This window comes from Pyrgilauda ruficollis, unplaced genomic scaffold (assembly GCF_017590135.1).
Source record: "Pyrgilauda ruficollis isolate IOZ18807 unplaced genomic scaffold, ASM1759013v1 scaffold6, whole genome shotgun sequence".
In the NCBI taxonomy this organism is placed as follows: Eukaryota; Metazoa; Chordata; class Aves; order Passeriformes; family Passeridae; genus Pyrgilauda; species Pyrgilauda ruficollis.
Genome location: NW_024527710.1, coordinates 10,835,438 through 10,861,430, shown reverse-complemented (window position 1 = coordinate 10,861,430; position 25,993 = coordinate 10,835,438). Strand labels below are relative to the sequence as shown.

The following is a 25,993-nucleotide window of genomic DNA, read 5'->3' as shown; positions in this document are numbered from 1 at the left end:
CAGCGGCCGCAAGTGTGGCCGCGCCAAAACGGCCACAGCTGCGCTCCCGCGTTTCCTTTCCCCTTTTCCTACGTGTCTCGGCCCCGGAGCCGGCGCGATCGGGCTGCTACCGCCGCTCTGTCTGCCCCGCTGCTCGGTCCGACCTCCCCAACATGGCCGCCCGCTGTAGCCGCTCCCCAATATGGCGGCGCGGGGCGGGCGGTCGGTGCCCGAAGCGGTGATGGCGGCCGAGCGGCCGCGCAGCCTGTTCGCGCTGAGCGCGGCCGCCGTGAGCCGCAGCATGGCCGCCCTGGAGCGGGACGTCTGGGGTAAGGCGCGGGCGGCGCGGGGCGGCGGGGCGCGGGGTCCGGGCCCGCCCGCACCCTGCCGCCTTCTCCTTCTGGCTCTCCGCAGCGCTGCCCGGGCACCTCCTGCGGGGGCTCCTGCCTCTCCTCACCATCTTCCATCTCGAGCGGGCCGAGGACGCCGCGCGGAGAGCAGGTGACACCGGCGATCCCGTGGGGACAGCCCCCGGCGGGAGGGACGGGCCCCTGAAACTGCTGGGGTGAGAGAGTGGCGGGATGGGCCCGCAGCGCAGGGACCCTCGGCGGGAGAGGGGAGCCCCGACCCACGGGGTCCCAGGGACACCGCGCTCTACCCCACACCCGGGCGGGCTCGGGCTGGGCCCCGGCATCCTGTCGAGCTCCGGAGCAGGACACTGGGAGAGGGGTGAAAGCGCCCGGTTGATGATTCTTCCCCCCAGGCCTCTCGACACAGCCCATCTGGCGCAAGCTGTGGGACGATGTGATGAAAACCAGGCCGCCCAACTCGGAGGTGAGGAAACGCTCTGGTGGGAGAAGGGGCTCGACACAGGAACTCTGTTTCTGCTGTTTTCCATGAGGTTTTCTTTCTGGCTGCCTCCAGTCAATTCCTGGCACGTGTTTATAAGCATTCGTAGAGCTCCGGACCAAGGCATCACCCTGGTGATACAAACATTTTGGGAAATGGGATTTATAAAGGAAGCATAGTGCACAGCCACACCCTTCATTTCCCAACACTGAGTTTGGCAAAAGAGCAAATCTTTGTCTTTAGAGATTCTCACTGAAACAGAGGCCAAAAACAGTATCTTCTATGTTTACACCTACACTAGCAAAAAAAAAAAAAAAAAAGCTGATGTTTTAGAAAGCATGAGAAAAATAGAGAAGACTGTGAGTTGGAAGAATAGTTTTATGTAGAAAAACTGAAGCAGCTTCATTGCTTCATCATCTTATAAGAATCATTAACTTAATGACAGTCAGTAAATAGATGCTGGAAGAAAATTGCTGGTGACGTGGTTTTTAATAGGCAAAAAAAAAATGGTCCAGCTCCAAACCACTGAGTGTTTAAATTAGGCCAGGAGGATGAAGAGAGCAATAGGATTCACTCAGGTTTTCAAGGAATAACTGAGGAAGGATGCTGAGAACTAGAGAAGTGGTCTCAGTGGAGCTAGCAGGAAGGGGTTTTTTTGGACACCAGGGTAGCAGACAGCAATAATTTAACATATAAAGAACAAGAAAAATGAATGCTGATTTTTTGTTCCTACTCTGTTGCTCAATTGCAGAGCATAACATGTTGGAGGAAGAAGTTCCTTGAAACATTCTTCTCCAATGTCCTCCATGGTGTCTTGGACGTGTCCTCTGACTGGCGCCTCCATGACCGTCACTTTTCGCCGCTGCTGCACAGCTCCCCGCACGTTTCCCAGCTCACCCTCTGCAACATGCTCCAGGGGGCCGTGGAGCTCACTGCTGAGCACAACCACAAAGTGCTGGAAAACCTGGCTGGCTCCCTGCGGGTCCTGAAGTTCCAGCACCTCCTCTCCTGTGACCAGTCCATCAGGCGCTCGCTGGTTTTGCTCCTTCACCGGCTGATCCACCACGGCTCTGTCAGCCAGGTGTCCATGTGCTCCTGGCCTGTTCCCGACACGGTTCTTCTCGTTCTCATCCTGACCATGAGTGCTGGGTTTTGGCGCTCAGGAAATGCCTTCACCTATCACGGCAGCCCGTGTGGCCTTTGCAGAGAGGAGGACAAAGCCCAAAGCCAAGAGTCAGCACAGGGGGGAGCAGAGAGGGGCTGTAATACTGAGCCGGAGGGGAGCAGTGCTGAGAACCAGAGGAGATCCCCAAAAGAGGCTGATGCTTGCATGGCCTCTGTCCTCTCTGGCCCCAGAAGTCCTCCCCTGCAAAACCCAGCACGTGAAGAGACAAGCAGCGAGGTGCCCTGTGGCCACACCAGCATTCAGGGGGATTCTTCCCCTCGTTCTAGCTCAGAGCAGCTGTCCTGTCACCCCATTCCTCGAAAGACACGCAGATGGCAGAAACCTGCAGTGGGGAGGAAACGTCGCTGTCTCAGACGGAGCAGGGGACACTATGCTGACCCAGAAGATCTCTATGATTTTGTTTTTACTGTTGCTAGAGAGGATAATTCAGGGTTACTGGAAAAAACCAGGACCACAGAGGGAGAGAGCACTGAGAACTGGACTAGTTCCTCCCCGGGATCTCCATGCACTGGCCATGCTGGCTGTAAGAAAAGAGGAGGACCTGCTGGAACCCTTTCTCTGAAAGCTGCTCACCGCTTCCGAAGTGTCTCCACACTGGAATTGTTCTCCATTCCTTTGACTGGGGAGACGTGTCGGACTCTGAGTAACCTGCTGAGCTCCTGGGTGTCTTTAGAAAACCTGGTTCTGTCCTACAATGGTCAGTGATGTGAATGGGACACTTCCTTCTAGCCCTGGCTTACTGCTCGGGTTCACCCTGCGTTAGTTTTCACAGGAAGGGGCATTGTAGGAGTATTGGTGCCCCATCTTGAGAAAGGTGTTGGGTGAGATGTTTAAGGAGTGTGAGGATTTAAGGGAGAGAATGGGATCCGTCTGTCCCAGAGCAGCCCCTGGCTTTGTGCTTAAACGTTCTTCAGAGAGAGCAAAGGGAAGAGGCAGATGTGCATCTCCCCTGCACAGAGTGTAGCTTAAAGATGCATGGATAAAGCGGTCTGTGAGTTTAGCCTTTGGCTTGGGCTGCTGTTGCTGCAGCTCCAGCTCTGTGTGTCAGTGCCTGCACACACAGCTGACACTTTTCTGTACAAATGCTGTTCCAGGCCTGAATGCCAACATCTCCTGCATCCTCTCTGGGCTCCGGGCCCTGTCGCGCCACCCAGAGTGCTGCTTCCGCGTGCTCCGCGTGAGCGACATGTTCTCCCACATGCCGTGCATGGAGCTGGTCCGCTGCATCCTGAGCGCCCTTCCCCAGCTCCACACGCTCTCGGTCAGCTTCGACCTCAAAAACCAGCTGGAGGGCAGCAGGCCAGAGGCCAGTCCAAGCTGCAGCGAGGCAGAAATCCCAGGTAGGAATCATCATTCTGAGTGATGGCCAGGACTTGGCAGGCAGGTAGAGCTGTAAAGGCTTGGTACAGGCTTCACTCAACACTGTCAGGGTGGTTTGTTGTTAGGCAATTACAGCCTTACCTTTCTGATTTAGTAGTTGTTGCAGTTTGTCCTTTCCAGTCTAAGGTGTTCTGTGGAGCTGGAATCTTCGAGAAAATGTTTTATTGCTGTATCCCAGCATGCTGCAATATCAGCTTTGTGCAGGGCCAGTCACAACCCGCTACCTGTGACTGTCCATGGGCATCCTGTCCCACCAGATCTGTAAATTGACTGGGAGCTTCCTCTTTGTCTATTCCATTGACTGTTAGGCTGTAAGCCTCATACCCTTAAGCAGAGGGCAAGCATCCTTTGATCATCACAATACCACAGGAGAAAGCACTGCCCAAGCCTTTGGATTACAGCCTGAGAGCTACCGCAGTGGGTGCTCAGCTCACAGGTCTCCCATCACTCTTCTTAGCCCTTGAATTGCCAGAAAAGCAGTGAGCAAAGCCTGAGTGAGTTTGGAGTGGGGTCAGGAAAGACCTGTGCTCTGGGAAGACACTGACTGGCTTGTGCCTTAAAGGGTGACCTTTTCTCAAGCATTGGTGAGCACAGTAGAAATTGGTGGCCCTGTGATCTGGCAGGAATCCTGGAGTGCGCTGTAAGCCATTGATGTACCCCAGGTCTGAGCTGCCAGAGCTCCTCAGGGCAGGGCATGGTGCATAGGCAGTTTCTACCAGCCTAAAGGATGGTGGTGTTGGGCATACAGGCTTCCTGCTTGCTGTAGCTACTCTGAAGACTCCAGAGCAAACTCTTTCATTGTTTTTCTTCCCTTAGAAAGCTGCCTGGAGGTGCTGGAGATCCGATTCCCCAGGGAACCTCTGCACACTGCGTTCCTGCTGCCGGTGCTCAAGGCGTCCAAGTCCCTCCAGCAGCTGTCCCTTGACAGTGCCACACTGCCCTGCCCCCAGGAGCTCGGGCTCCTTTTGGAGGTGCTCAAAGGTACTCTGCTAACTGATAGGCAGCATCACTGGGGCACACACTGTAGCTTCCATGCTGTGGCCTTCCATCCTCTAGCATGAAGCCAGTTTGGGTGGGTCCCTCTCTTCAGCATGGACATCCTTGAAGTCTCCCAAGAAAAGGAAACAGGTGTCAGCCATCCCCCGTGCTGTGTTATGTGGATGATCCTGCACAGCACAATGGTTCCTTTTTAATTATCCACAATCCAGCATAGTCTAAGTCAGTTTCTGTTGGTTAGCTGGTAACTGGGTCAGAGTCTTTTTATCCCAAGGATATGCAGTGCTTTACCTGAGAACTTGTTTTGCTTTTAGAGTGTACTCCAAATTTGAAGAAACTGAGCTTTCATGATGTGAACCTGGCTGAGCACCAGAAAGAAGTTCTGCTTCTGCTTCAGGATCCTGGCCTACAAGGTACAGCCAGCTCCTGGGTGCTATTGCTTGGAAAGGTGCTGCGGGTGGCTGCTTTTGGCTGGTTGGCATTTAAGAGGGGATCTTTGGATGTGTAAGATTTAGCCAATGTCACAGACATTTGGAGCAGATCTGCAGGTGTTGTCAGAGTGGGAACGTGCTTGTCTTTGTGCCAGTGGAGCAGAGGAGCTGCTGGCAAATCCTGCAGGGAAGTGTCTGCAGTCTCAGCTATAAAATATTTTTAACCTGCAGAGCACATCAGCCTTTAACTGGGTGAGCTGGCAGAGCCACTTGCCTGGGTGTGATCTGGCTCTCCTCCTGACACAGCAGAAGTGCTGTTGTATGCAATCCACTGCTGGGGGAGCTTTGTTCTTGCCTGTGGATTAGGGGCTGGAGCTGTCTGCAGAATGCAGTTATGGAATACTGAAGCACAGGGAATACTCATACATACTGTAAATCCATTTCTTCATAGAAATCACCTTCTCCTTCTGCCGGCTGTTTGAAAGCTCTACTGCTGAGTTTTTGTCAGAAATAATCAATGCAGTGAAAAGAAATTCATCACTCAAGAGCCTCAAGCTGCCCGGGAACCGCCTTGGTGCGTACGCTGTGCGTGGCAGAGGGGCCTTGGAGCAGCTCTCTGGAGGGAGCTCTGGGGCTGGAGTCAGCACCACTGAGAGCTGCTGACTGCAGTGCTGAACTTACCCTGGGCAGGAACAGTGGGATTTAGTTCACAAAATAAGGAGCACTGGATCCATTTTAGAAGGCAGAATTTCAGTTGCATTCAGCAGTGTACCAAGGTACTGTGCAGGAATTATGGCTGCTTTTCTCTGCAGCAAATGCAAGTTCCAGCAGATCTCCAGATTTGACTGAACACTGGTCTGCTTCAGACTTCAGCAGGAACAGATCCAGCATCAGATGTACTGCCTCTGATTCAGAGGCACAGATTTTGCCCAAGTTTGGGCAGTTTGTGTCTCAAGAGCTGTTGGCAGCCACTGGAGGGATGAGAACAAGTAAAGAAGGATTTGTGTCAAAGAAGTGAAGAAGAATTTACAGAAGTGATAGGCTTTTTAAATCACAGGCCAAGTAGAAATGTTTTAGAAATTAATTGCAGATAAACCCAGAGTACTGTTTTCTGTTATTTTAACAAAGTAAAACAGGAAAGCTTGGGATAATCTGAATACATGTAATTTCTAAAACAAAGCTGCATCTGGACTTCACAAACAAAAGCATGATTTCTCTAGGGACACAAAATACCCTATCAGCAAATGTTTTCATTGCCTTGAACATTGTGCTCAGGGGGATGAACTCAGTTGATGTCACTGAGGGGGACACACTGAGGGTCCAGAGGTGGGCTCTTTGTGTTGCACTCACATGCTTACAGACTCCTTTTCTGCACTATTATCCCAGCCCTATGGCAATTTAAATTTTAAGACCATTTCTGATTTGCATCTAATAGTGCATTTCTCCCTTTCAGGGAATCACAGGCTGGTTGCCCTTGCAGATATTTTCTCTGAAGATTCCTCCTCTTCTCTCTGCCAGCTAGATGTCAGGTATTCTGCTGCTCTAAACATGGAATTCCTTGTTTTGGGAGGGAGAGAGCTGAACTGGGCTCTGACAGCAGGAGAACCTAAGCATGGCTTTGTTCCTTGAGGGAATGTGTGCCCAAGAAAAGCTCAGAGAATGCTGCAATGTGCACGTACACCCTCAGAGACCTCCAGGATCTTGGAGACATTTCACCTTTAGAAGGAATCAAGCTCCATCTTTAAAGCAGCTTTGGTTTGCAGCAGCAGGATTGAAGCCTGATTTTTACCGTGCCCCTAACAAGATTTAAATCCAGCATGCAACTTGATATTTATTTACACAACTCTATATGGGAATTGACCTTTTAATCTCCTAGAAATAACAGGATCTGACACATGCCCTTCAGATTTTCAGAGATAAATGATCACTTACTGCTGAGTCTTGCACTGGGACGTGTAGGTTGGGCCAGGTCCCTTGGTCCAGAGTCGACAGCTGCCACATTTTAAGGCCACAGCTAGGTCTACTTAAGTCAGTAGCAAGAGGTCTGGATAATGAGTTTAACTTGGTAGCTGTTACCAGCTTGGTTTAAAAAGATTTCCAGCCCTTCATACTCAGTTTTGGTTTTCATGAGAAAGGCTTAGATTTTGTACTGCTGAAAAAAGGTGCACCTGGCCTTGAAACATCCTCAGGTACCTGCACTGGCAGTTACTAGAAGGAACAGTAATTTAAATTGCTTGAATCATAGCCTCAACTCTTAATGTTTATTTTTTTCTTTTTCTTCTTTCACTGGAAAGCTCAAATTGCATCAAACCTGATGGGCTCCTGGAGTTCACAAAGAAGCTGGAAGGCCACATCCAGCAGAGAGGGGGACAGCTTCCATTCACACACCTCCGCCTCTTCCAGAACTGGCTGGACCAGGATGCAGCGACAGCGCAGGAGGCGCTGCGGCGTCTCAAAGCCCTGTGCAGTGTAGTCAACGACACGTGGGACTCCTCTCAGGCCTTTGCTGACTACATCAGTGTCATGTGAGGGGCACAGGAGCAGGAGGAAACCCATCACCTTCTCATTGCACAGCACAGGTGGGGACTTCTTCCCAGTTCAAGCAGTATGGAGTTTTTCTTTTCACTCTGCTGTTCATCTGAAGAAGGAGTGTGACACTGCCATGACACACCAGACCATGTGGGCCAACAGCTGTATTTCCAGGTGATCTAACTCTGCCATCTTTTTGAATGTTATAAATGGGACATACACCAAATGAGCTTCTGAACAAACAGCTGTTTACATCACTAGGTGTTGTGGCAAATTTCATGTTGTTTCAGCTAATGTCTCACCAAGAACCATCTCCAGTGTGGGAGAGACTCAAAAGCCATCGGGTTGTGGTCCTTGGCAACCAGCTCTAGGTGATTTTGTTTTTGAGGAGAGGTATTGGACAGTATCACCTGACATCCCTTCCAACTTCTTCATTCTGTGGTCTGTGAAGTAAGAACTCCTCCCTCCACTAAAGGGAGTAGAAAACAAGCTAATGATGCCCCCAGGCTTGACCTTTTTCCATTTGGAAAATTGTACTTTACACCAAAAAAATCTTTATGTACCAAGTAGCTTGCTGTTTATTTGCAATCACACTGCCCTTTTCCACTGTCTGCAGTCATTTTACAGAGGTTTTGAATAATTTGTTATTTTGTAACTTTTATAATAAAATTATAATTAAGACCCATAATGTACCAAAGTGAATTTATTACTGTCATGTAATGTGATCTCATTAAAACACTGCTAGATCAGGGGATCCTGCCCATAACAAAGCAAGTGGTTTTAGAAATGGAGTTACTGGAATAGAGCCTGATTTCCTACTGCTTGCATGATCTTCCAGGCCAGATGTTCAACATATGAGCTAAAATTTTTTTCCCCTGTACAAAATCCTCTTGTTCCCAAGTAATCAGCAAGGTTCACATTTCACAGCAAAAATGGATCCTGCAAGTTTTGATCAGCAACTGTAAGCCAGAGCTGTCAAAGAAAAAAACCTGACTGCACATCAAGTGCTATAAAACTCCTGGCTCAACTTAAACCTGAAGACAAAATCTGGCTGAGTAGAAGGCACAAACATCAAAGGCAGGAGAACCAGTGCTAAATCTGATCAAGCATGCAAGGTCCCATTATTCCCAGTTCCCAAGGGGCTGTTTTTCAGGCACACAATAAATACAACAGCAAAGAAAAAGCCACAGACTCCTTGCAGCAGACTGAACACTGCCAAGGGCCTTGCAGCCACTCCAGAGCCACGCTGTTCTGCTATCCCACAGCCACACACCAGTCCAGCACGCACAGCTGCCCACCGCCCCTTTCCTTGGAAAGGATCAAAGTGCGGCAGGCGCCACAGAGCCTGCCCTTGCCCCCACAGGGGACAGTAACCTGTCAGGGAATCCCTCGCTGCTCCTCATGGGAGTGATGATGGAAAGTGAAGGTGACAGCAGCGTCCCATGCCGCCTTCAGCACAGAGTCCTGCAGCCCGCGCTTGTCCGCGCAGTGGTGCCACTGGGACAGGTCCGAGGTGCAGTCGGAGCCGTCGGGAGGGGGCCGCACCTGGTGCCCGTTCACACAGCGGCGACACTTGATCCTGCCAAGGTCAGTGCAAGATCAGTGCAAGGCTCCTCTGCTGGGCCTGCCTATGGGCTGCTCAAAACTGCAGCCCAGCAACATCTGGATTAACTCCCCTGGATTTTCAGTTTCTGAATTACTGGTGCATTTCATTTAAACAGATAACTACCTTCTGGTGTGTGTGTGACAGGTAAGGAGTGACTCACACATTTTGAAAACCTGGGGGTTCTGTTTCCAATGGCAGTCCCTCTTCATGTTTAACCATTTGGGAACGGTCCAGCAAGACCCAGAGGAAGTTCAGGAGGAGTTTCTCTTGAAAGGTGTGGGATGTTGCTTAAGGCAGATCTCAAGTGACTGCTGCTAACACCTTATTAGTATTGCATCAGGACTCCTAAATTCAAAGAGCACACCATGCTCCAAAACACTCCATCCTGGCACCCACCACAGCCACCAGGTTGTGCTCAGGCTATTTTGGAGATGCCCCACTGAGCTGTCACTTAAGGAGACAAAGAGCAGCAGCAGCAGCCAGGTCAGCAAGGGCTGTTACCATGCAGAATGGATACCTACACTGAGCTAAGCCTTGACACAGCTTAAAACTAATCCTCTTCACTTCTTGCCTGAATTAAGAGTCTTAATTTTCACAGTGAAGCATTTCCCCTGCACTCCTTGTCCTCTTTCTGGTGGCTATAATACCACAGGTCTCTGGGCTGGGAGAGGAGGGCAGACAATGGAGAAGAGTACTCTTTTAGTTGCCAGAACAGAACTTAACACTGGCTTCATGAATCCTTAGCCCATGGAGAAGCCCTAGATGGAAGCAGTTCAGCATTTGTTCACCAGTAAGAGCAGTAAGGAAGGACCAAGTTAGGCTCCACCAATTTGAACAACTCTGATCAATTTTTCTCTTTTCATTAGCTGCAGTATTTCAGTCTCCAAAACAGGCAGCTACAAGGTAGTCTGCTCACTTGTCCAGCCAGCACAGCTTTTCTAAATAACAAAAAGGGAGGACAGCAAGGAAGTGCTCATGTCTAGGTGGTTAACAGCTTCAGAAGCAGAAACACTTGAAGCTCACTCTCTGGACTTCCTCCTGCTGCCTGGGAGACCCCTGAATTACACAACCAAACTTTTGCTATCCCAGCCATGAGTTATTCAGAATACTCACTTGTCATGGGTGTCACTGGTGGTGGTCTCATTCAATGTGAAGAGCTCCTTCAGCTCCCCTAGGGAGAAATGCCTTTCCACATCCTGCTCTTCATCCACCACGCAGCTGCTCAGGGCTTTCTTGTGGGTCTGGCGCTGGAATATCTTCTCCTCTATGGTCCCTGTCTACAGGCAAGTCAGAGATGAAGCACAGTTGGAACACTGGTGTTAAAGGAGCTCTGCATGGGGAAAATGCCACAGACCAAATGGCACTAAGCTGTCAGGACCACTCAGTGCCTCACCAGTACAGGTGACAGGCAAGTTTTAGTAGCTGCACTCCAACCACATGTTTTGTTGCAGATCTAACCCAACTCTGCTTCTCTTTCCCCGTGGCTGCAGGAGTGGATCCAGTGGAGATACAGATGAGGAAGAGGGAGAACTGCCATTCATGGCTAAAGCTCACACACTGCACCAGCATGTGCTGACATGAAGGAAAAGGAGCTGAGCAGCTACAGCTGCTCCCTGACAAAAAATCCCAACTACAATCTCCCCAAGAAGCAGCAATGAGGTCTAGCCCTGGGTGACACGAGCATCAGCACTATTTTCTGGTTCACCCACTCACAGATCAATCACATCCTGCCTGGAGGGAGAGATCTGCTTCCAGAACAGATGTGCAGAAAGATTTTTGCCTTAGAAATACAGCATGCTGGGCTAAGAGCAAAATATCTGTTTTGCAAACAAATACAACACCAAGGAGGGGGCTAATTAGTCATGATTTGCAGACTGATTTCCTATTTCTAAAAGCAAAGGAGCTCCCTGCTTCCAAGTGCAGCAAGGTCAGAAAAGAACTCCATTAAGAAAAGATGGGCAAAGAATGTCTGTTTTCTCAAAGTAAAAATAGTAATTGACCAAGGAACCTAAGCTTACACAAAAAAATCCCCAAACCAAAACAAAAAAACCCTACAGTCTGAACTAATGAGAGGTGAACAAGGGCAGAGGAGACACTTCAAAGCAGCAATCACTACTGGCACTGCTGGACAGTGTTAGAGTAGCCTGAAGAGAGCAGTCTCCTTCATGGTTTTCCTCTACAGAGCAGCTACCCCATCTACTCACTGGCAGCTCCATCCCAAATGCTGCTGGTAATTCCAGGAACATATTTGCTGTTTCTAAAGTGCACGTACACCCAACTAAAACAGACTGCAGCCTGACAGAAAAACAGCAACTTCTGCATCAGACACCCCATGAAATTAAAGAAGTCAGATGCCTAAATTACTTCAAAGGAACATCTTATCTGCAAAGCCACAGTTGTTTCTATTTCTCAGAAGCCAGTCACTGCTAGAAACCAAGGGCTGCAGTAATGACCCTCCAGCTAGAACCTTCATGGTTTTCCATGGCAACACATCTAAGGGTAGGAAGCAATTAAGTTCCAATCAATTCTGGTCACCAACACAGAAGAGTTCTTTCCCTTCTGGCCCCAGTCACAGCAGCTGCAGTCTGGGCTGGCACCCAGAGCTCCATGCTGAGGAGGGCAGAGCAGTTTTCCTCACCGAGAGCAGTCGGTAGATGTAGCACATCTTCTTCTGGCCGTCGCGCCACACGCGAGCCATGGCCTGCTCGTCGTTGGCCGGGTTCCAGTCGGGGTCGAACATCACCAGCCTGTTGGCCCCGATCAGGTTCAGACCACAGCCACCTGCTTTGCTGCTTAACATGAAGATGAACTCCGGGCTCTGGAAAAAGGCAGGCTTGGATTAGACTGCAGAAGCAGCCATGCTTTTACTCCCAGCACTCAGAGCTGGCAGGAGAGCTGCTCACATCTGGCAGGTTCTACTCACCGAGGGGCTGTTGAACCGCTCCACGATCTTCGCTCTCTTTTTAATGGACATGGTGCCATCCAGCCGCACATACAGATACCTGGAACATACAGCATTTGCTACAACCAGACTGCTGCCATCTTCAGAGCATCCTACTTGAAAGAGAAAAATCTGCCACCATCAGCCTTGTAACAACAGAATGGGCTTTAGAAATGTTAGCAGAGGGCCACAGATTTTCTGCTGAGTGACCCCAGGAGACAAAGCACAAGCTACATTGGTTTCAATTCAGGAACACCTGAGCTAAAAGACAGATCACAAGTTCCTGCTGAGAGGAAGCGTAGGAATAGCCAGTTCTTTTACACCATAGGCAACAAGTACAGTCTAGCAGGATTAAAGCAGTAAAACCCAAAGACAAACCTCCTGCTCCGGCAGAGTTTTTCAAATAGATCCAGGGTCTGAGTGTAGTTAGACACTAAAACCACCTTGTCATTACTGGTGCTTTTGGTAACAGCAAGGATGTAATCCAAAACCAGCATCTTTCCTGCATAAAAAGGAAAGAAAGAAAAAGCTAGAGCAGAATTCCCAAATTCCCAATTCTCCTTGGAGGGGCACTTGGTAAGATGCTAAATACAGTCTCGTGGTTGCCTGTATTAGGCAGCTCATCTCTACTGCTGAGTTCCACTATACCTGAAAGCTGGGGCTCCACAGATTTGGTGCTGTAGCCAGAAGGGAACAAGCCCAGGGCTCCCATAAATCCTTCTTCCTCTTCTACACACTTATCATAGATAAGAGCAGGATCTGAAGAATAAACAGAGCTCAGAGACTGTTTAGAGTGCACAAGGAAGACCCAAAAAAGCTCCACCAACAGTGCAAAACCCAAACCCATGTGAACAACTCACGATTGCAGAGCTTCTTCAAGGATGTGATGGAAGAGAGAGATGAAACACTGATTTTGCCCTCCTTCAGCTCCTCCACTGGCTTGGCTTGCTTCAGGAAGTTCTTGTACAGCTCAGTCTGCAGAGGTGTCAGTCTGAAACACAACAAGAGCTCTGCAGTCCCAGCCTGCAGTCCAACAAAAGCCCTGCTCCATCTCTACACAGTGTTCCTTTGAGCTCAGTTTTTCTAGTCACAGCACAGACAGCCTAGAAGTGCCTCAAGGCTGCTTGCAATAAGAGTATTGCTATCCTCCAGAGCTGGAAGAGAAGCTTGCAGAGACTGCACAGTCAGGAGCTCTGCTCTGACGTCTGAGCTGCCCAGAGCTCACCAGCTGGCTGGCAGAACCACCAGTTGTGGGTCGTGACACAGGAGGAAAAGCAACATACTGCCCATGGCTACAACATCATTCCTAGAGGGAAGCAGTCACCACAAGAACTGAAGGGCTTATTGCAATTTTTAAGTCCTTCCTGTTGCTTCCACTATTTCCCAAACACAGCAGATGCTTTTGGTACCTGCAGCAGACCACCTGTTCAATCTTCACTGGCAGGTATTTGGACAGGATGTCTGAAGTTCTCCGAATTAAACACCTGCAGGGAGAGAAACTAAGATCAGATGTTTGGATGACTCTTGGATCACTTTTACTGATAAAACTCTGTTTTATCACTATGATTCCTCATGTGGTCAACAGACCCACTGATATTTTCTCTCCAAAGGTCTGTGTGACAGTCCAACACATGGCAGAGGCCAGACACCCACAATCCACATTGTGTACAGAGCCCCATATAACCCACAGTCTTTGCAAGGCTTCCAATGTGGTTCATGAGATTTGGAGGGATCAGACATGATGCCACCTACACAGAGAGAGCTCAGTCACAGGAGAAACTCTGCTCTTCCTCAGACTACCAACAGCATTTGCAATTTGAGCTACAACAGACCAGCAGTATGGACAGCAAACAAGTACAGGGATCGCCCACCACAAACTGTGGGCATAAGCCAAAGTACAGGCAGGCAACTCCTCATTTAGTCCTCAGTAGCCATCCTCACCCAAGATGGGCTCATGGCCTGGCCCAAGATTCCAGGAAAGGACATTTGGCCTCTGGAAATGCTCCATGGAGAGGTTTTGCCACACTTCAGAAAAGGTGGAATGGACTAGAAAAAGTGCTGAGCTGAGCAACCAGAGTTAAGAAGTGCAGAAACCCAATTCTGCCAGGAAGCATCAAAAGAATGTTACAAAACCTATAGAAGAAAGACAGCAGGGATATATGACAACCCCAAAATCAGTCAAAGGCTGGTAAATAAAAGAATAATCTGGTCTCCGAACCCATAAGCAGCAGAATGAACAGTAATAGGCTTAAACTGCAGTAAGGAAGATTTATGTTAGACATAAAGAGCCTTTTCTAACTGCAAAGACAGCGGTGCCCTGGAAAAGGTGTCCTAGGAAAACTGCAAGTGCTTCAGTGCTGGGTGGGGGTTAAGAGACGGTTTAGGTCTTTAGGTCTAACACCTTCTACCTTAGGACAGCAATGATGCATTCTCCAGGGCCCTTCCAGGCTTACCTCTATGATTCCATACGTCTTTGCATCACTGTCCCATTTGCAATTCCTACCAAATTCAACAGACTCATCTATTACTACTTTTGCGCTTTGTCTTCCCTATTTGTGTATCATGACTGTAGCACAATAAAGGAAAGAACAAAGACCTCAACAGAGCCAGGCACAGACATTCCTGAACACACTTTTACATCCATTCTTCATCAACTATAAAAAGAAATAAATGCACCTCAAGAAGGAATAAGCTTTTCTCCTCCCAACCTTTCTTTTTTCTCAGGCTTCTGCAAGCTGATGTGAGTCAAGGTCAGGACTGTCTCTATGGAGTGACTCTACTTAGTGTGAAATTTAATTTACCATTACTGTGAACTGCAGAATTGTATTTGTGATGGCTGCAAAAGGTCATATTAAAAAACCAAAACAAACCAAGCAACCAAAAACCACCAAACAAAACCCACAAACAATCAGAAAAAAACCTGAAGACACCAGCAATGCTGAGAACTCAAGAGTCTTTTCTAGAAAGTTCTTAAAAGAGAGCCAAGCAACTGCAAGTAGATATGGATAAACTGGTTGTATTCATGAAAAGAAAACAGGTTTAAAAAAGTACCATAAATCAACCAAAGAGAAGTAAGACAGCACTTCACATCACAGAGGTGCTTTTTGGGGATCAGAAGTCCCATCTCCAACACTTGTAGTCTGTCCTATCAGCCCTACAGAGCCAAGAAAACTGTGTAAGTGTGAGCTGGGCTAGTCTGTGGGCTGGGCAATCAACATTCCTTATATTCCTTCTGCTCTTCAACATCTGGGCCAGATGGATCTCGAGTCTGATCCAGCTTACATTTATAGATGACATAAATAAAAGGATGCTGCCTGATTATTCAGATCCCAGAAGAAAACAGAAATACAGGAGACAAATAATAATTCAGTACCTGAGAGTACTGCTTGGGGGTGACTGCAGCTGGCTGTGCCATGCCAGTTCCATTTATCAGACTAAACTCCATCCTATTTACTGCCTAGATTTCTCAGGCAATAAATACTTGCACAATTGCTTGCTAAATATATGTAACAGGCAAGAGAATTCATTACAGCTACAACTGTAATTTGGAAATACAGCAGGGCTTATGCAAAGGGCTGAGGCAAAGGCTCTGTAAAGAGAAGAGGGATGAAGTTCACCTGTTCACAATACTGATCAGCTCTTTAAGCCTCTCTTCTCCCCTGTGTCGCTCAGCTTCACTCGCATCTGCGTCTCTTCCTTTCAAGATGGGCATTTCAAAATGTCTTTTAAATTCCTGCGCAGTTCCTGTATAAAACGGGAGTGAAAAGGTGACAACTACTACCAAAGAAACTTTGATCAGCATCCCACAGCCACCACATCCCAAACATCGGGCCCAGCAGACAAAACAAACCCTCATCCCATCCATAAGACTGTATTTTTTTTCTAGCCAAGAAAGACTCATACAAGGCAGACAAATCAACTTAACAGATAATAATTTTGTACTCCAACAACAGTGCAAAGCCAAAGGTCACAGAATTTTACTTCAACAGTCACACACATACTGCTTTTGCTCACATTCCTGTTATACTTTTATTCCCAGATTTTGTTCTTGCAAACAACAGCACAGGCATTATCTGTGCCTATTCCAAAATTATCTGTAATCAGTTGCTTATTACTGGCCACAGGCTGAAAGTGAGAAAAATGCCTACTGAGTGCATGCAGCTTTGCTGCAGTAGTTACACCATTAACCTCATCTCAGAAAGAACGAACTGCAAGTACAGGAACAGTAATCTTGCCCAAAGTACAGGTCAAGAGGGACAGGTGAAAATCCCATCAGCTCCCTGTAATTACTACCCAAAATTGAAGCACACAGAAAAAGCAGATGTAGAACATCTACCACCTCATTCCATCCTTTCCTTGAGAACTCCTGGGGGAAAAACAGCTGAACAGAAAAAGACACAGCCCAAATTCTGCTTGCAAGACTAAGAATCTGATGAATTGTGTTTAACTAGAGTTGGGCATGCACTAGAATTAATGAGAAGCCTCTTGGATTGGATGCCCAACAAACTGAGACAATCATGAGAGATGAAAAAAGAAATAATTTACAGAAGCACTCAGTGTCACATATTCGTTTTACCTTAATTGATTCCCCTTCCAAAATACCTGTTAGACCGGTGTAGTTTGCATTAGAATCATGTTGAAACAGAGCTCAGATGATACACAGCCCCTAGAACAGGGCACCCTGACCTAGGCTTTCTGGATACAAACTGGAAGAGACTAAGTCTCATAGAATCACAGAATGGCTTGAGGTGGAAAAGACCTTAAGAGATCATCCAGTTACAAACCCCTGACATGATTTTTCACCAACATCTCAATTGTTGCTTTTGCTGGCATCAAGGGAAGCTTGGCCAGCACCTTGCCCTCCCTCCCATCTCCCACACATCCATCTCTTACCCAGGATGCCTGAATTGACAAAGTGCACCAGGCTGAAATACTCCAGCAGGTCATTCTGAATAGGGGTGCCCGAGATAAGGACTCGTCGAGGTGTGTTTAAGCTGTTGAGAGCCTGGTAAGTTTGGTTTTCAGAGTTCTTCAGTCTATGGCCCTGTAAAAAAACAGAAAAGGAATAAGGCTGATAAATCCAGTGGCCCTGTAAGGAAGCAGCTTGGAGAGCCATACCAGCACTGATAAAAGGCATCTCACCACTCTTCCCATTCCTCGTAGTGGAGTAAGTGTTGCAACAGACTTGTCTCAAGGACAAGGATCTAGTGAAAAACCTGCAGCCATTATGTGAGGAAACAAGACATTACAAGCTTCCCAGACCAGGAATATCTGAGCTCCACCCAGGCAAGAAAGTCTACCATGAAAATAACAACCATCATACAATACAACTTGTAACTCTAAGAACTGTTTCCTGTTCTGAGATGGGAATGTTTTCAGCTGCCAACACAAGCACTGAACTCTGGACCAGTAAAATTGTTTCACTCAAGGTCAAGACCACAAACCACCCAGACCACCTATACAGAGGACTGCCAGACCTTGGCACACTAATAAAAAGAGGTTCTTCACCTCTTACAGTGCTAATCTGAACAGAGGCCCCATTTCTCATGCCTGGGAAAAGCAACTTAACTAGCATCTGAGTGCTGGGTAGGACAAAGCACAAGCGATAAGACGCTTTTCATCAGTGCCAGACTGCAGCAGAGGGGAGTATTTTTTGGAAATCTATAGAAGCCACAAGGCCAAGGACATGGGCTCCCAAATTCTCTAGGTGCTAGCCTCATTCCAGGGGCACTGAGGGGTGTGGGCAGTCATGGACTCGTAGATAAAAGGTTTGTGAGAGCTACACTCCTGAGGACACTCACTCTTTTTAAGGCCCTCTTGGCACTGCTCTGGCAAATACAAAGCCAAACCACTGGGTGGCACCCCTATTTAATAAATCCCTTCTACCCAGCAGCAGAGGATACCTCAACCCCTGCCAGGTCCCAGCCTGATCATTTCAAGAATGCAGAGGACACTTGTTTTATTTTGTCCTTCAAAGCATCTCTGGCTGTCACTACCTATAACCACAAATAGAGAATGACAAATGAAAAAACAACTCCACTTTGGCCACGTGAAAGCAGAGCTTGACACACACCAATGCATGAAAACCAGTAAGCCAGGGCACTACCAACAGAGCCAGGCATGGACCTCCCTTCTGGTACATATTTCACATAGAGAGGGCCCTAGTAGGGACCCATCAGGGACCTACAAGTGGGTGCAGTTCCCACCAGCTGGATTTTCTTCATATCTTAGCTCATGAAGACACCTCTCCCATTCAGGCTCACACAGTATGGCTGATCTTACTTAGAGTCTCTGAAACACCAGAATGGGTGTTGTCCATAGCTAAGTCTTGTACCCCATTGTCCACTCTCCTTTAAGAAAGCATATCCAGTTTCACCCAGATGTTGAGAAAACAGCAGGAATGGATTCCCCTTAAAGGTGCCCCCGTACCTCATCACATATGACCAGCCCAACGCTGCCCTTCTGCAGCACCTCAGCGTGCAGTCGGAAAGTCTCATAGGAGATTATCAGGATGGGTGAAGGCACTCGCAGGCCATGCTGGTTCATAAATCCAACTGCAGATGGGAAGAGGAAAAGGGAAAAGGAAGAAAGGGAAAAAAAAAAAAAAAAGGATGAGGAAAATGAATAGAAAACAGGTCAAATGGGCAAAACATTTGCCTTAAAAATTTATGAAAACCCTTCCACCCATATATACCCATTCTCATTTCCATGTCCCTTCTGCCTCCTTTCCTGGAGCATTGGGACTACCCTAACACCTGACTAGATTTAGATCTGGATTATGACAAAACTATTCAACTATTACCAAACATGCAAGGGTTAGATCTAACACGCTAGTTGAGAGACAGCCATCAGTCTGCAGAGATCCGGTGACTGCTCAGAGATGTTCATGTGAGCTGCTGCAGCCTTCTTCCAACGCAAGACTTTGACCCCAACCAGCCAAACGCCCAGATTGCAAACATTTCTGTACCTAGTTTACGATCAATCTCTTCTTTGGAGCCTCCATCAATAGCCAGTGGTTGGATCCTTCCCCCCAGCCATTTCTCTACTTCATTGTACCAGTTTCTCACCAGGCTGGAGGGAGACACCACCACAGCTTTCTCGATTTCGGGCTTGCAGTCTGGGCTTTGCCGGAGAAGTGTCCACATGAGTGTGATGCACTGGAGAGTTTTGCCCAGCCCCATTTCGTCTGCCATGATGCAGCCATGGCTCCCAGGGATCCGCCGGCTCGTCACACAGTCCCAGAGGAACTTCACCCCCTGCCAAAAAATTGTTCTCTCAGAGCAGGATGGGGACATCAGCAGAGTGACAACTTCATTACCACAGTGCACAGGGCTGGTAGCACAACAAACAGCAGATCTGCATAGCACACACATCCCTGGGGACATGCAGTGCTCTAATGAGACAGAGGCACAGCTAAAATGCTGCCACATCTGGAGTGAAACAGCACTACTGGTGCCAACATGTACCTCACAACATGCACAAAATCTTGCTACATTTTTCTTGTACTTCTGAACATGAATTCCCAGAAATTTCTACCCTTGGCTGCCTTAGACAGGGCCTGGCCATGAACTAACATGCATCAATCATCTCAAAGAGGTTTATCATCTTAATACCACCAAATCAGGCAATTTTAAAAAATCAGAGCAAGTAGAGTTGTTTCTGCTGTCTGAATAATTCCCAGAACACCATCATCAGCCCTCATCATTTCTGCCTAGAAGCTGTGACTCACCTGGGGGCTCAAGGTCCAAAGCAGATTTAGCTTTAGAAAAGACACAGGGCTGAGGTTTTAACCTATGTCACATGGTGAGAGAAGAGCTCAGCCCTGCATTAGGCCTTGACACATCACTGAGAGAGATAAAGGGGAGGGGGGGGAAGGGGGGAAGAGACAAACTTCAAAATGTTCCTGTACCATGTGATGATGAGAGTTAAAGAAAATCAGGGCATTGTGCTGGGAATGTACAAGCTAAACACCTGCAAGGATTCATCCTCTCTACTCCACTACTTAGGGCTTGAAGATGGAGCACCTTGACCTGCACTTTCAAGTCCTTTTCTTTCTTTCTAAGACTTTTAGTAAGAGGCTAATGGAATTTATTTAAGCCAGTTGAACAATTTTGAACTACATTACTGACTATAAGACTGCATTTTGCTGCAGAACCAGCACCTGGGCAAAAGTCACAACAAAGTTGGAGCAGAGCTGTACAGCTACGTAGGAGCATCAGCTGAATACAGCAGCTTAAGAATCCTAGCAGGCAGAGACTTATTAGTCAGCTTAGAACAGAAACTGCTTTATCATTAACATTTACCTGCCAATAAAACCAGTGTGCCTAGGACACCAACACAACTTTGATTACTTGACAAAAGCACCTGCAGGCAGCAGCTTACCCAAAAGCAGAGTGCCTCCAGCCATGTAGACAGAGATGAGCATTAAACAGGTCACAGGTTCATTACCAGATCTGAGATAAAACTACAAGCCATGAGCAGCCTACTATGCTCTCACAGCCATCTGAAGATCTCCCATGCAGGGACACATCTAGCTTTACCTGCTTAGCCTGCAAGATCAGTAATCACAGCTTCCATCTGTGCTCCCTCCAGGCTCAAATGATAATATACTGCATCTGGGATGAACTACGAGTTCTCCAGAAGCCTATATCAGATATTTGGAGAGTTGTAGCCACTGCTGCCATATTACAATGTTGCACATATTTACAACATAAAATGTTGTTGGCAGTCTCCACCATCAAATTTCAAGTCTGCATAGGTCAGGCACAGCTCACACCTACCAAAGGCAGCCTCCAAACAAAGCACACTGAAGCAGGACCCTACTCTACATTTTGTTAGGAACTGTGGTACCAGAAATTGGAGCCTCAGTGTTTCCTGGCTCAGGGACTGCAGAGCGAATCAAATCTACTGAGCAGTAAAACAGTGGTGGACAGTTTGCCCTGCCTGACTCAAAACTGGGCTGCAATACAGTTTATTGCAACTATACCTCATCACCTTCCACACTGAATTCCACCCAGCAGAGCTACATCTTCAGACTTCAAGGTAAGTAAAAGCAGGACTTTCAGCCCCAACTCTTTGCTTGAAAAGGGACAGGAAGTATTGTCAGCATTCAGGCCTCTCAGAGGATGCTTAAAGCAAATGCTTCACTCGGTATTTGCAACAGACTGGAGTCTGTTAGACTATCAGTCTGTGAGGCCTATGCAGACCTATAACAACTTCAGCAGAGGAAATGTGGCTTTTTGAAACCGAGCAAATCCTCCAGTCACACCCTCAGGTCCCAATGGAAAACTTACTTCTCTCTGATGGGGTCGTAAAACACGGCTGAGGACAGGATCCACCACAACATGGACAGGTATCTTGTCCCTGCAGGAGGCAGTCAAGGAAGAGGAGAGTGTGACTGAGGAATTTGGCACATGTTTAGGTTTTGTTAAATCTCACTGCTATACTGAGGACTCTCCTGTGGCACAGAGGAAGTAACTTCAAACAAGAAAGTAAAAAATTGATTAATTCAGCTTTGAGAATAAAGTTAGAGACCTGCCCACAGTCTGAAACATCCATGAAACCATGTGGATGGGCTGTGGTTAAAACAAGGGCAGAATGTGGTTCAGAGATACGTTAAAAAGTCAGTATTGTTTTTCTTGTTTCTATGACAATATTGTAACTAAATTTCTGTAGAGAGAAACCCCCCTCTGTCCATGAAGATCCAATTGACAGCCTTTTTAAGTTATAACAATAGCACAAAAGAAACTACTTCAGAATAAAAACCAGTAGGCAGCCTAATATTTGACAGTCATCTCTCTTTGCTTGTCCTTAGATGCTGACGTTTCCTAACTAATGACTAAGCTGTGAGATTTTCTAAGCAACTTCTCCATGCGTGTATGCTCATTCCCTGCAACAGGTTTAAATTTTTGATGCATGAGAGATTGAACAGTCAGTGAAAGAACACAAACAATCCAGCATGGGTACATTCCTTCTTTGACTGTAACTATACCTGAACAAATCCAGGCAGAATACTTGGAATCGAAATCCCCTTGATGATCAGACCCCAGCTCAAACACATTTGGGAGAAAAGCACATAAACCTACACCCAGAAAAAGGTCAGGGCTGCAGCATTCATGCCAGGTGGTGACTCACTTGTCTATTTTCAGCTGGTCATGGGCACTCAGCACCGGGGGCTCATACAGAACCAGAGCTCCTTCCTCAAATGGGTCATGGAGAGGACCCCTCAGTCCTGCCCGTTTGACTCCCAGTGAGCGCAAGCCCAGAGGCCCTGAAATCGAACAAAGGCACAGCTCAAACAACAACATCTTCCTGGAAGCAAGCAGAGCCTGGCAGCAGAGTCTGATTACACTTAGGAACAGTGAATTAATTGGGTGCTGGAGTGGAGGTGCACGCACAGCTGGTGCACACAGCAAACCCAAGCAGGGATGTTGTTTGGCAGCGCTCTGGCAGCACACAGCGGGAAGCTCTGCGGCAGGAAAAAACAGAACAGAGGCAAAGAGGGAGCAATGGCACTGCTTACCCAAGGTGGTTGTTCTAGTTTTTGGAAAGCCAAGGAGGGTTCCACAATGTACATCTCAACAGCCCAACAAATACACTCCTACATACAGAATATGCTGGGTGAAATTCTCTTTTGGGGTCACCTAACCCAGACTTAGCCAGAGCTGTATCTTTGATGCAAGGTCAGGAACTGATCTTTAATAATGATGAAATTCTACAGCACCACAGCCAACATCATATTGTCACTACCTGCTCTGGGGTATTATTTTCTCTCTGCTGAGCAATAGTAGATGTTTGGCCTTGGAGCCAATTTCTCTGAAAAGCAGAAACCAAGCATGAGTCCCTTTTCCTAGTACTGTATTTCGATGTCACAGTTTTGTAATGGAGATGAACACAAGAACATACATAAAAATCCATTTTCCCATCAAAACTTGGGCAACTGTGCTCCCAGGATTGATTTTGCTCGAGAAAAGATTCAATCAGTCTATTTGTCCACTGTTTACTAAAGCTCCTTGCAAAACAGGAGTGTACAAGCTGAGGCAGCAATGCACAAATAACAAGAAAGAAAGAGCATAAGAAACAGTCCCTTTTCCCAATTAAGAGAGCAAGGTAACAGCTACAGAAAGCAGCAGTTCTGTTTGAGCCTCCTGACAAACCCGCTTCTCCAGAAGCGAGCTTTGCTAAACTCTTCTGGGGCTTGTCATTCCATATTCAGTGGCTGCTTACAGACGTTTTTATAACTACGGTTTGAGTGAAATTGGTTGATCTGTATTTGAGTTTTTCAGCTGGAGGGTGAAGGGGAAGCAGGGGACATGAACAGGCCCATTTGTTTTTGAGATCTTATGTTTCACTGATTCAAACCAGCTGAGACTTTGAGCTTCAAAATGATCTCGTTTTGAAGATCACCTTGAGGCTCAACACTCCAAGCCAAGGAGAAATAAAACTGGCACATACAATCTTTTTCACCACAGCCTTCTGTCTGTTAGCATCATTATTTAAATGATAAACCTTCGTGGCCTGGAATTCATTTTGCTTTTGTATTTGTGATACAGTGTAAAATCTCCTGGCACTACATCAAATACATAGCAGTAAGACTATAAAATCCAATTCTGAAATGTAGGATTATCCAAACTAAACACTAGTAAGAAATATGAAGACTTTGCTAATATGCCAGTATTTTTCTTTCAAAATTAAGTCAGGATTTCTGAAACATATGCATCAGTGCAAAAAATAACAATAATCCCCACAGATATATTTGACAGGCCCAAGCATCATCTGTTTTACCCGAGTCAGCCAACACAGACAATCCTTAAACCTCCTCATCTTACCTTTATAATTTGGAATGGGGACTTTGAAGGGTTTGGACAAAATACTGCGGATAAAAGCCTCCTAGGAATTCAGAAAGAAAACACATTTCAGAAGTCTGAAATCAGAGATTGCTCAAGAAAGCAAGTCCAGGACATTTTTTGAGAACTCAGTTTTGCCAAGTACCCAGAGTCTCTCTATTTAATCGACTCAAGCTTCAACTCCAACTACTTTCAAGACTACCCAAAAGGAAGAAAGTAACAATTCAGCACAATTTCCTTCACCACTTCTGCTTTTCAAAACTATTTTCCTTTGGGTTTTCTAATAAATGAAATTGATTTTTCATAGCTCCCATCTTCCTAAATCCACTGGCTTTTTCACTTCTTTAAAACTTATTGCTTCCCCCTGCCTTGGTAATTTAGTCAGGCAACTAATTTCCTGTAAAGGAGCTGGGTTACCACTGCAGGGACATCCATGCTGGATCAGCAAGCACCCAGCCACTCCAGCATCTGGTCTCCAGCAGTGGAAGCCCAGAGAGAACTGGGCAGGCACTCAGCATTTGACTCACCTGGTTGGAAAGCAACTCACACCTCTGGGTACTGTCCTTTGCCTGGGCCTCACAGAACTCCCTCATTCAGGATTCCCACTACAGCAAGCTCCCCCAGCACAGCTCCATCAACATTAAAGGGCTGGAGGTGGCAAAAAGCCTCTCCAAGACTTTGTGCCTGCATAACGCCTCAGTTTAAAAGGGGCCATGGAGGCACTGGGAGTTCCTTGCTGAGTGAGCTGTGTGTGTGTGTAGCAGCAGCAACCCCACTCACGTGCTGACTGCTGTCCAGGCACTGGGGTCTGTTGGTCAGCGGAGCCAAGGGTTTGCGGAAAGGCGACCGGTAGCATTCTCCACTCCCTGTCTCAGCAGCTGCTCTCTGCCTCTTCCGGCCCTGGGAAACAGAACGAGCACCAAACAATCCAGGGGTAGCTGGAAGGGCAGAGATGCTCTGCAGCCATGCTCAGAGGATGCTCTGCAGGCACACTCAGTAAGCACCAAAGCACACGGACCATCGCCCAGGCAGCCGAGCAGCTCGGAGCACACACAGCCATCACTCACCCCCTCTGCCACAGCACTCACACAGCAAGGTCACTGAACCTTCAAGTTTAATTTACATGAAGCTTAAGGCATTCTCCTAGTTAAGAAAATAACTACCACCTTCTACCCTGTAAAAGGGCAGGCTTGTGCATGCTAAGATTTGTCCTGTCCTGCCACTCAAAAGCAAAAGCAGAATTAAGAAAAGGAAGGGTCAGTAGCATGGAACAAACTACATCAAAGTCCCCAGAGGCTCCATGGCACCTGGTGTTATGCAGGTGGAAGGCCTTGCACTGAACCCTACATTTCAAACACTTAGAAAAGCATGAAAATAAGTAAGTTATTGATCTGTTTCCTGATTTAACACAGTCCTCTTCAGTGTGAGGCACGGTTTCAACCACCTGCTGGCACAGAAAAATGGATCTGACACAGAAAACATTGCATGAGACTCTTTAACCTGTATGCCATAGAACATTACTGTAAATTAGGATTAGGGCTGGGATTCGTGTCATTATAAATGCCTAAACGAGATCTTTACTGCCACTTACACATAATCGGTGAAACTGATCCTCTCCGTCCTGTTACAAAAATATGTAACATTCTGTCTTGAACAGCCTATTCCTAGTTACCCAGTTACCCTTCCTTTCACACAGCCCTCGAAGCTCTCACAGAGGTAAGTTTTTCCACAACCACGAAGCACCATCTGTACACAACGAAGTTCCTCCACCAGCCACAAGCCGAGACACGAAGTTTTACAGCAGCACAAACCGGGGGCGCGGTGCGCAGCGCATGCGGAGGCTCAGGCACCGGGGAGGGACTCGCACGCAGCGCCGCCCCGCATGCCCCTGCCCACGGCTGCGGGGTCACACGGGGCCGGCAACACACGGGGGCCACGTCCCGGGAGCCCTCGCTCACCGTCGGGGGCTGCCAGTCCTCCTCCTCTTCCTCATCTTCATCACCCGCCTTCCTCTTGGCCAGCTGGCTGGGGGCCAGGCTCCGCCTCTGGAATAGAGGCACAGCACACACAGTGAGGGGCCGGGAGGTTCCAGACACAGACACAGACACAGACACAGATCCCCGGTCCGGTCCGCCCCCCACCCCAGCACCCACCATCGCCTCACGGGAGCGCGCGGACGCGGCAACGGCCCGCGCGCGCCGCTGGCGGGAAAACCGCCGAGGTCGGCTCCGCCCCGCGCCAACAGGCATG

The 25,993-nt window shown here is 47.7% G+C and overlaps 2 protein-coding genes across 3 annotated transcripts; one reads left to right on the top strand and one right to left on the bottom strand.

Annotated features, from left to right (window-relative positions):
• Positions 1 to 46: 46 nt before the first annotated feature.
• Positions 47 to 7,351, top strand: LRRC41 (leucine rich repeat containing 41). The gene is made up of 10 exons (XM_041482951.1): positions 47 to 308; positions 394 to 480; positions 743 to 813; positions 1,580 to 2,711; positions 3,109 to 3,354; positions 4,211 to 4,375; positions 4,705 to 4,803; positions 5,273 to 5,395; positions 6,275 to 6,350; positions 7,116 to 7,351. The coding sequence occupies exons 1-10, from the start codon at positions 182 to 184 to the stop codon at positions 7,348 to 7,350; spliced, it is 2,361 nt and encodes a 786-aa protein (XP_041338885.1). The 5' UTR covers positions 47 to 181; the 3' UTR covers position 7,351.
• Positions 7,329 to 25,993, bottom strand: RAD54L (RAD54 like). Of its 2 annotated transcripts, XM_041482954.1 has the most exons (19): positions 25,897 to 25,993; positions 25,702 to 25,788; positions 24,524 to 24,643; positions 23,726 to 23,786; positions 22,032 to 22,167; positions 21,191 to 21,260; positions 18,865 to 19,153; positions 18,327 to 18,451; positions 16,791 to 16,941; positions 15,515 to 15,641; positions 13,307 to 13,381; positions 12,758 to 12,888; positions 12,546 to 12,656; positions 12,276 to 12,399; positions 11,880 to 11,958; positions 11,595 to 11,774; positions 10,070 to 10,233; positions 8,725 to 8,929; positions 7,329 to 7,459 (listed from the first exon to the last, which is right to left on the bottom strand). In XM_041482954.1, the coding sequence occupies exons 1-18, from the start codon at positions 25,990 to 25,992 to the stop codon at positions 8,728 to 8,730; spliced, it is 2,328 nt and encodes a 775-aa protein (XP_041338888.1). In that variant the 5' UTR covers position 25,993; the 3' UTR covers positions 7,329 to 7,459; positions 8,725 to 8,727. The 2 variants fall into 2 exon arrangements, with proteins under 2 accessions (XP_041338888.1, XP_041338887.1); XM_041482953.1 differs by lacking the exon at positions 7,329 to 7,459 and having other exon boundaries at positions 8,036 to 8,929.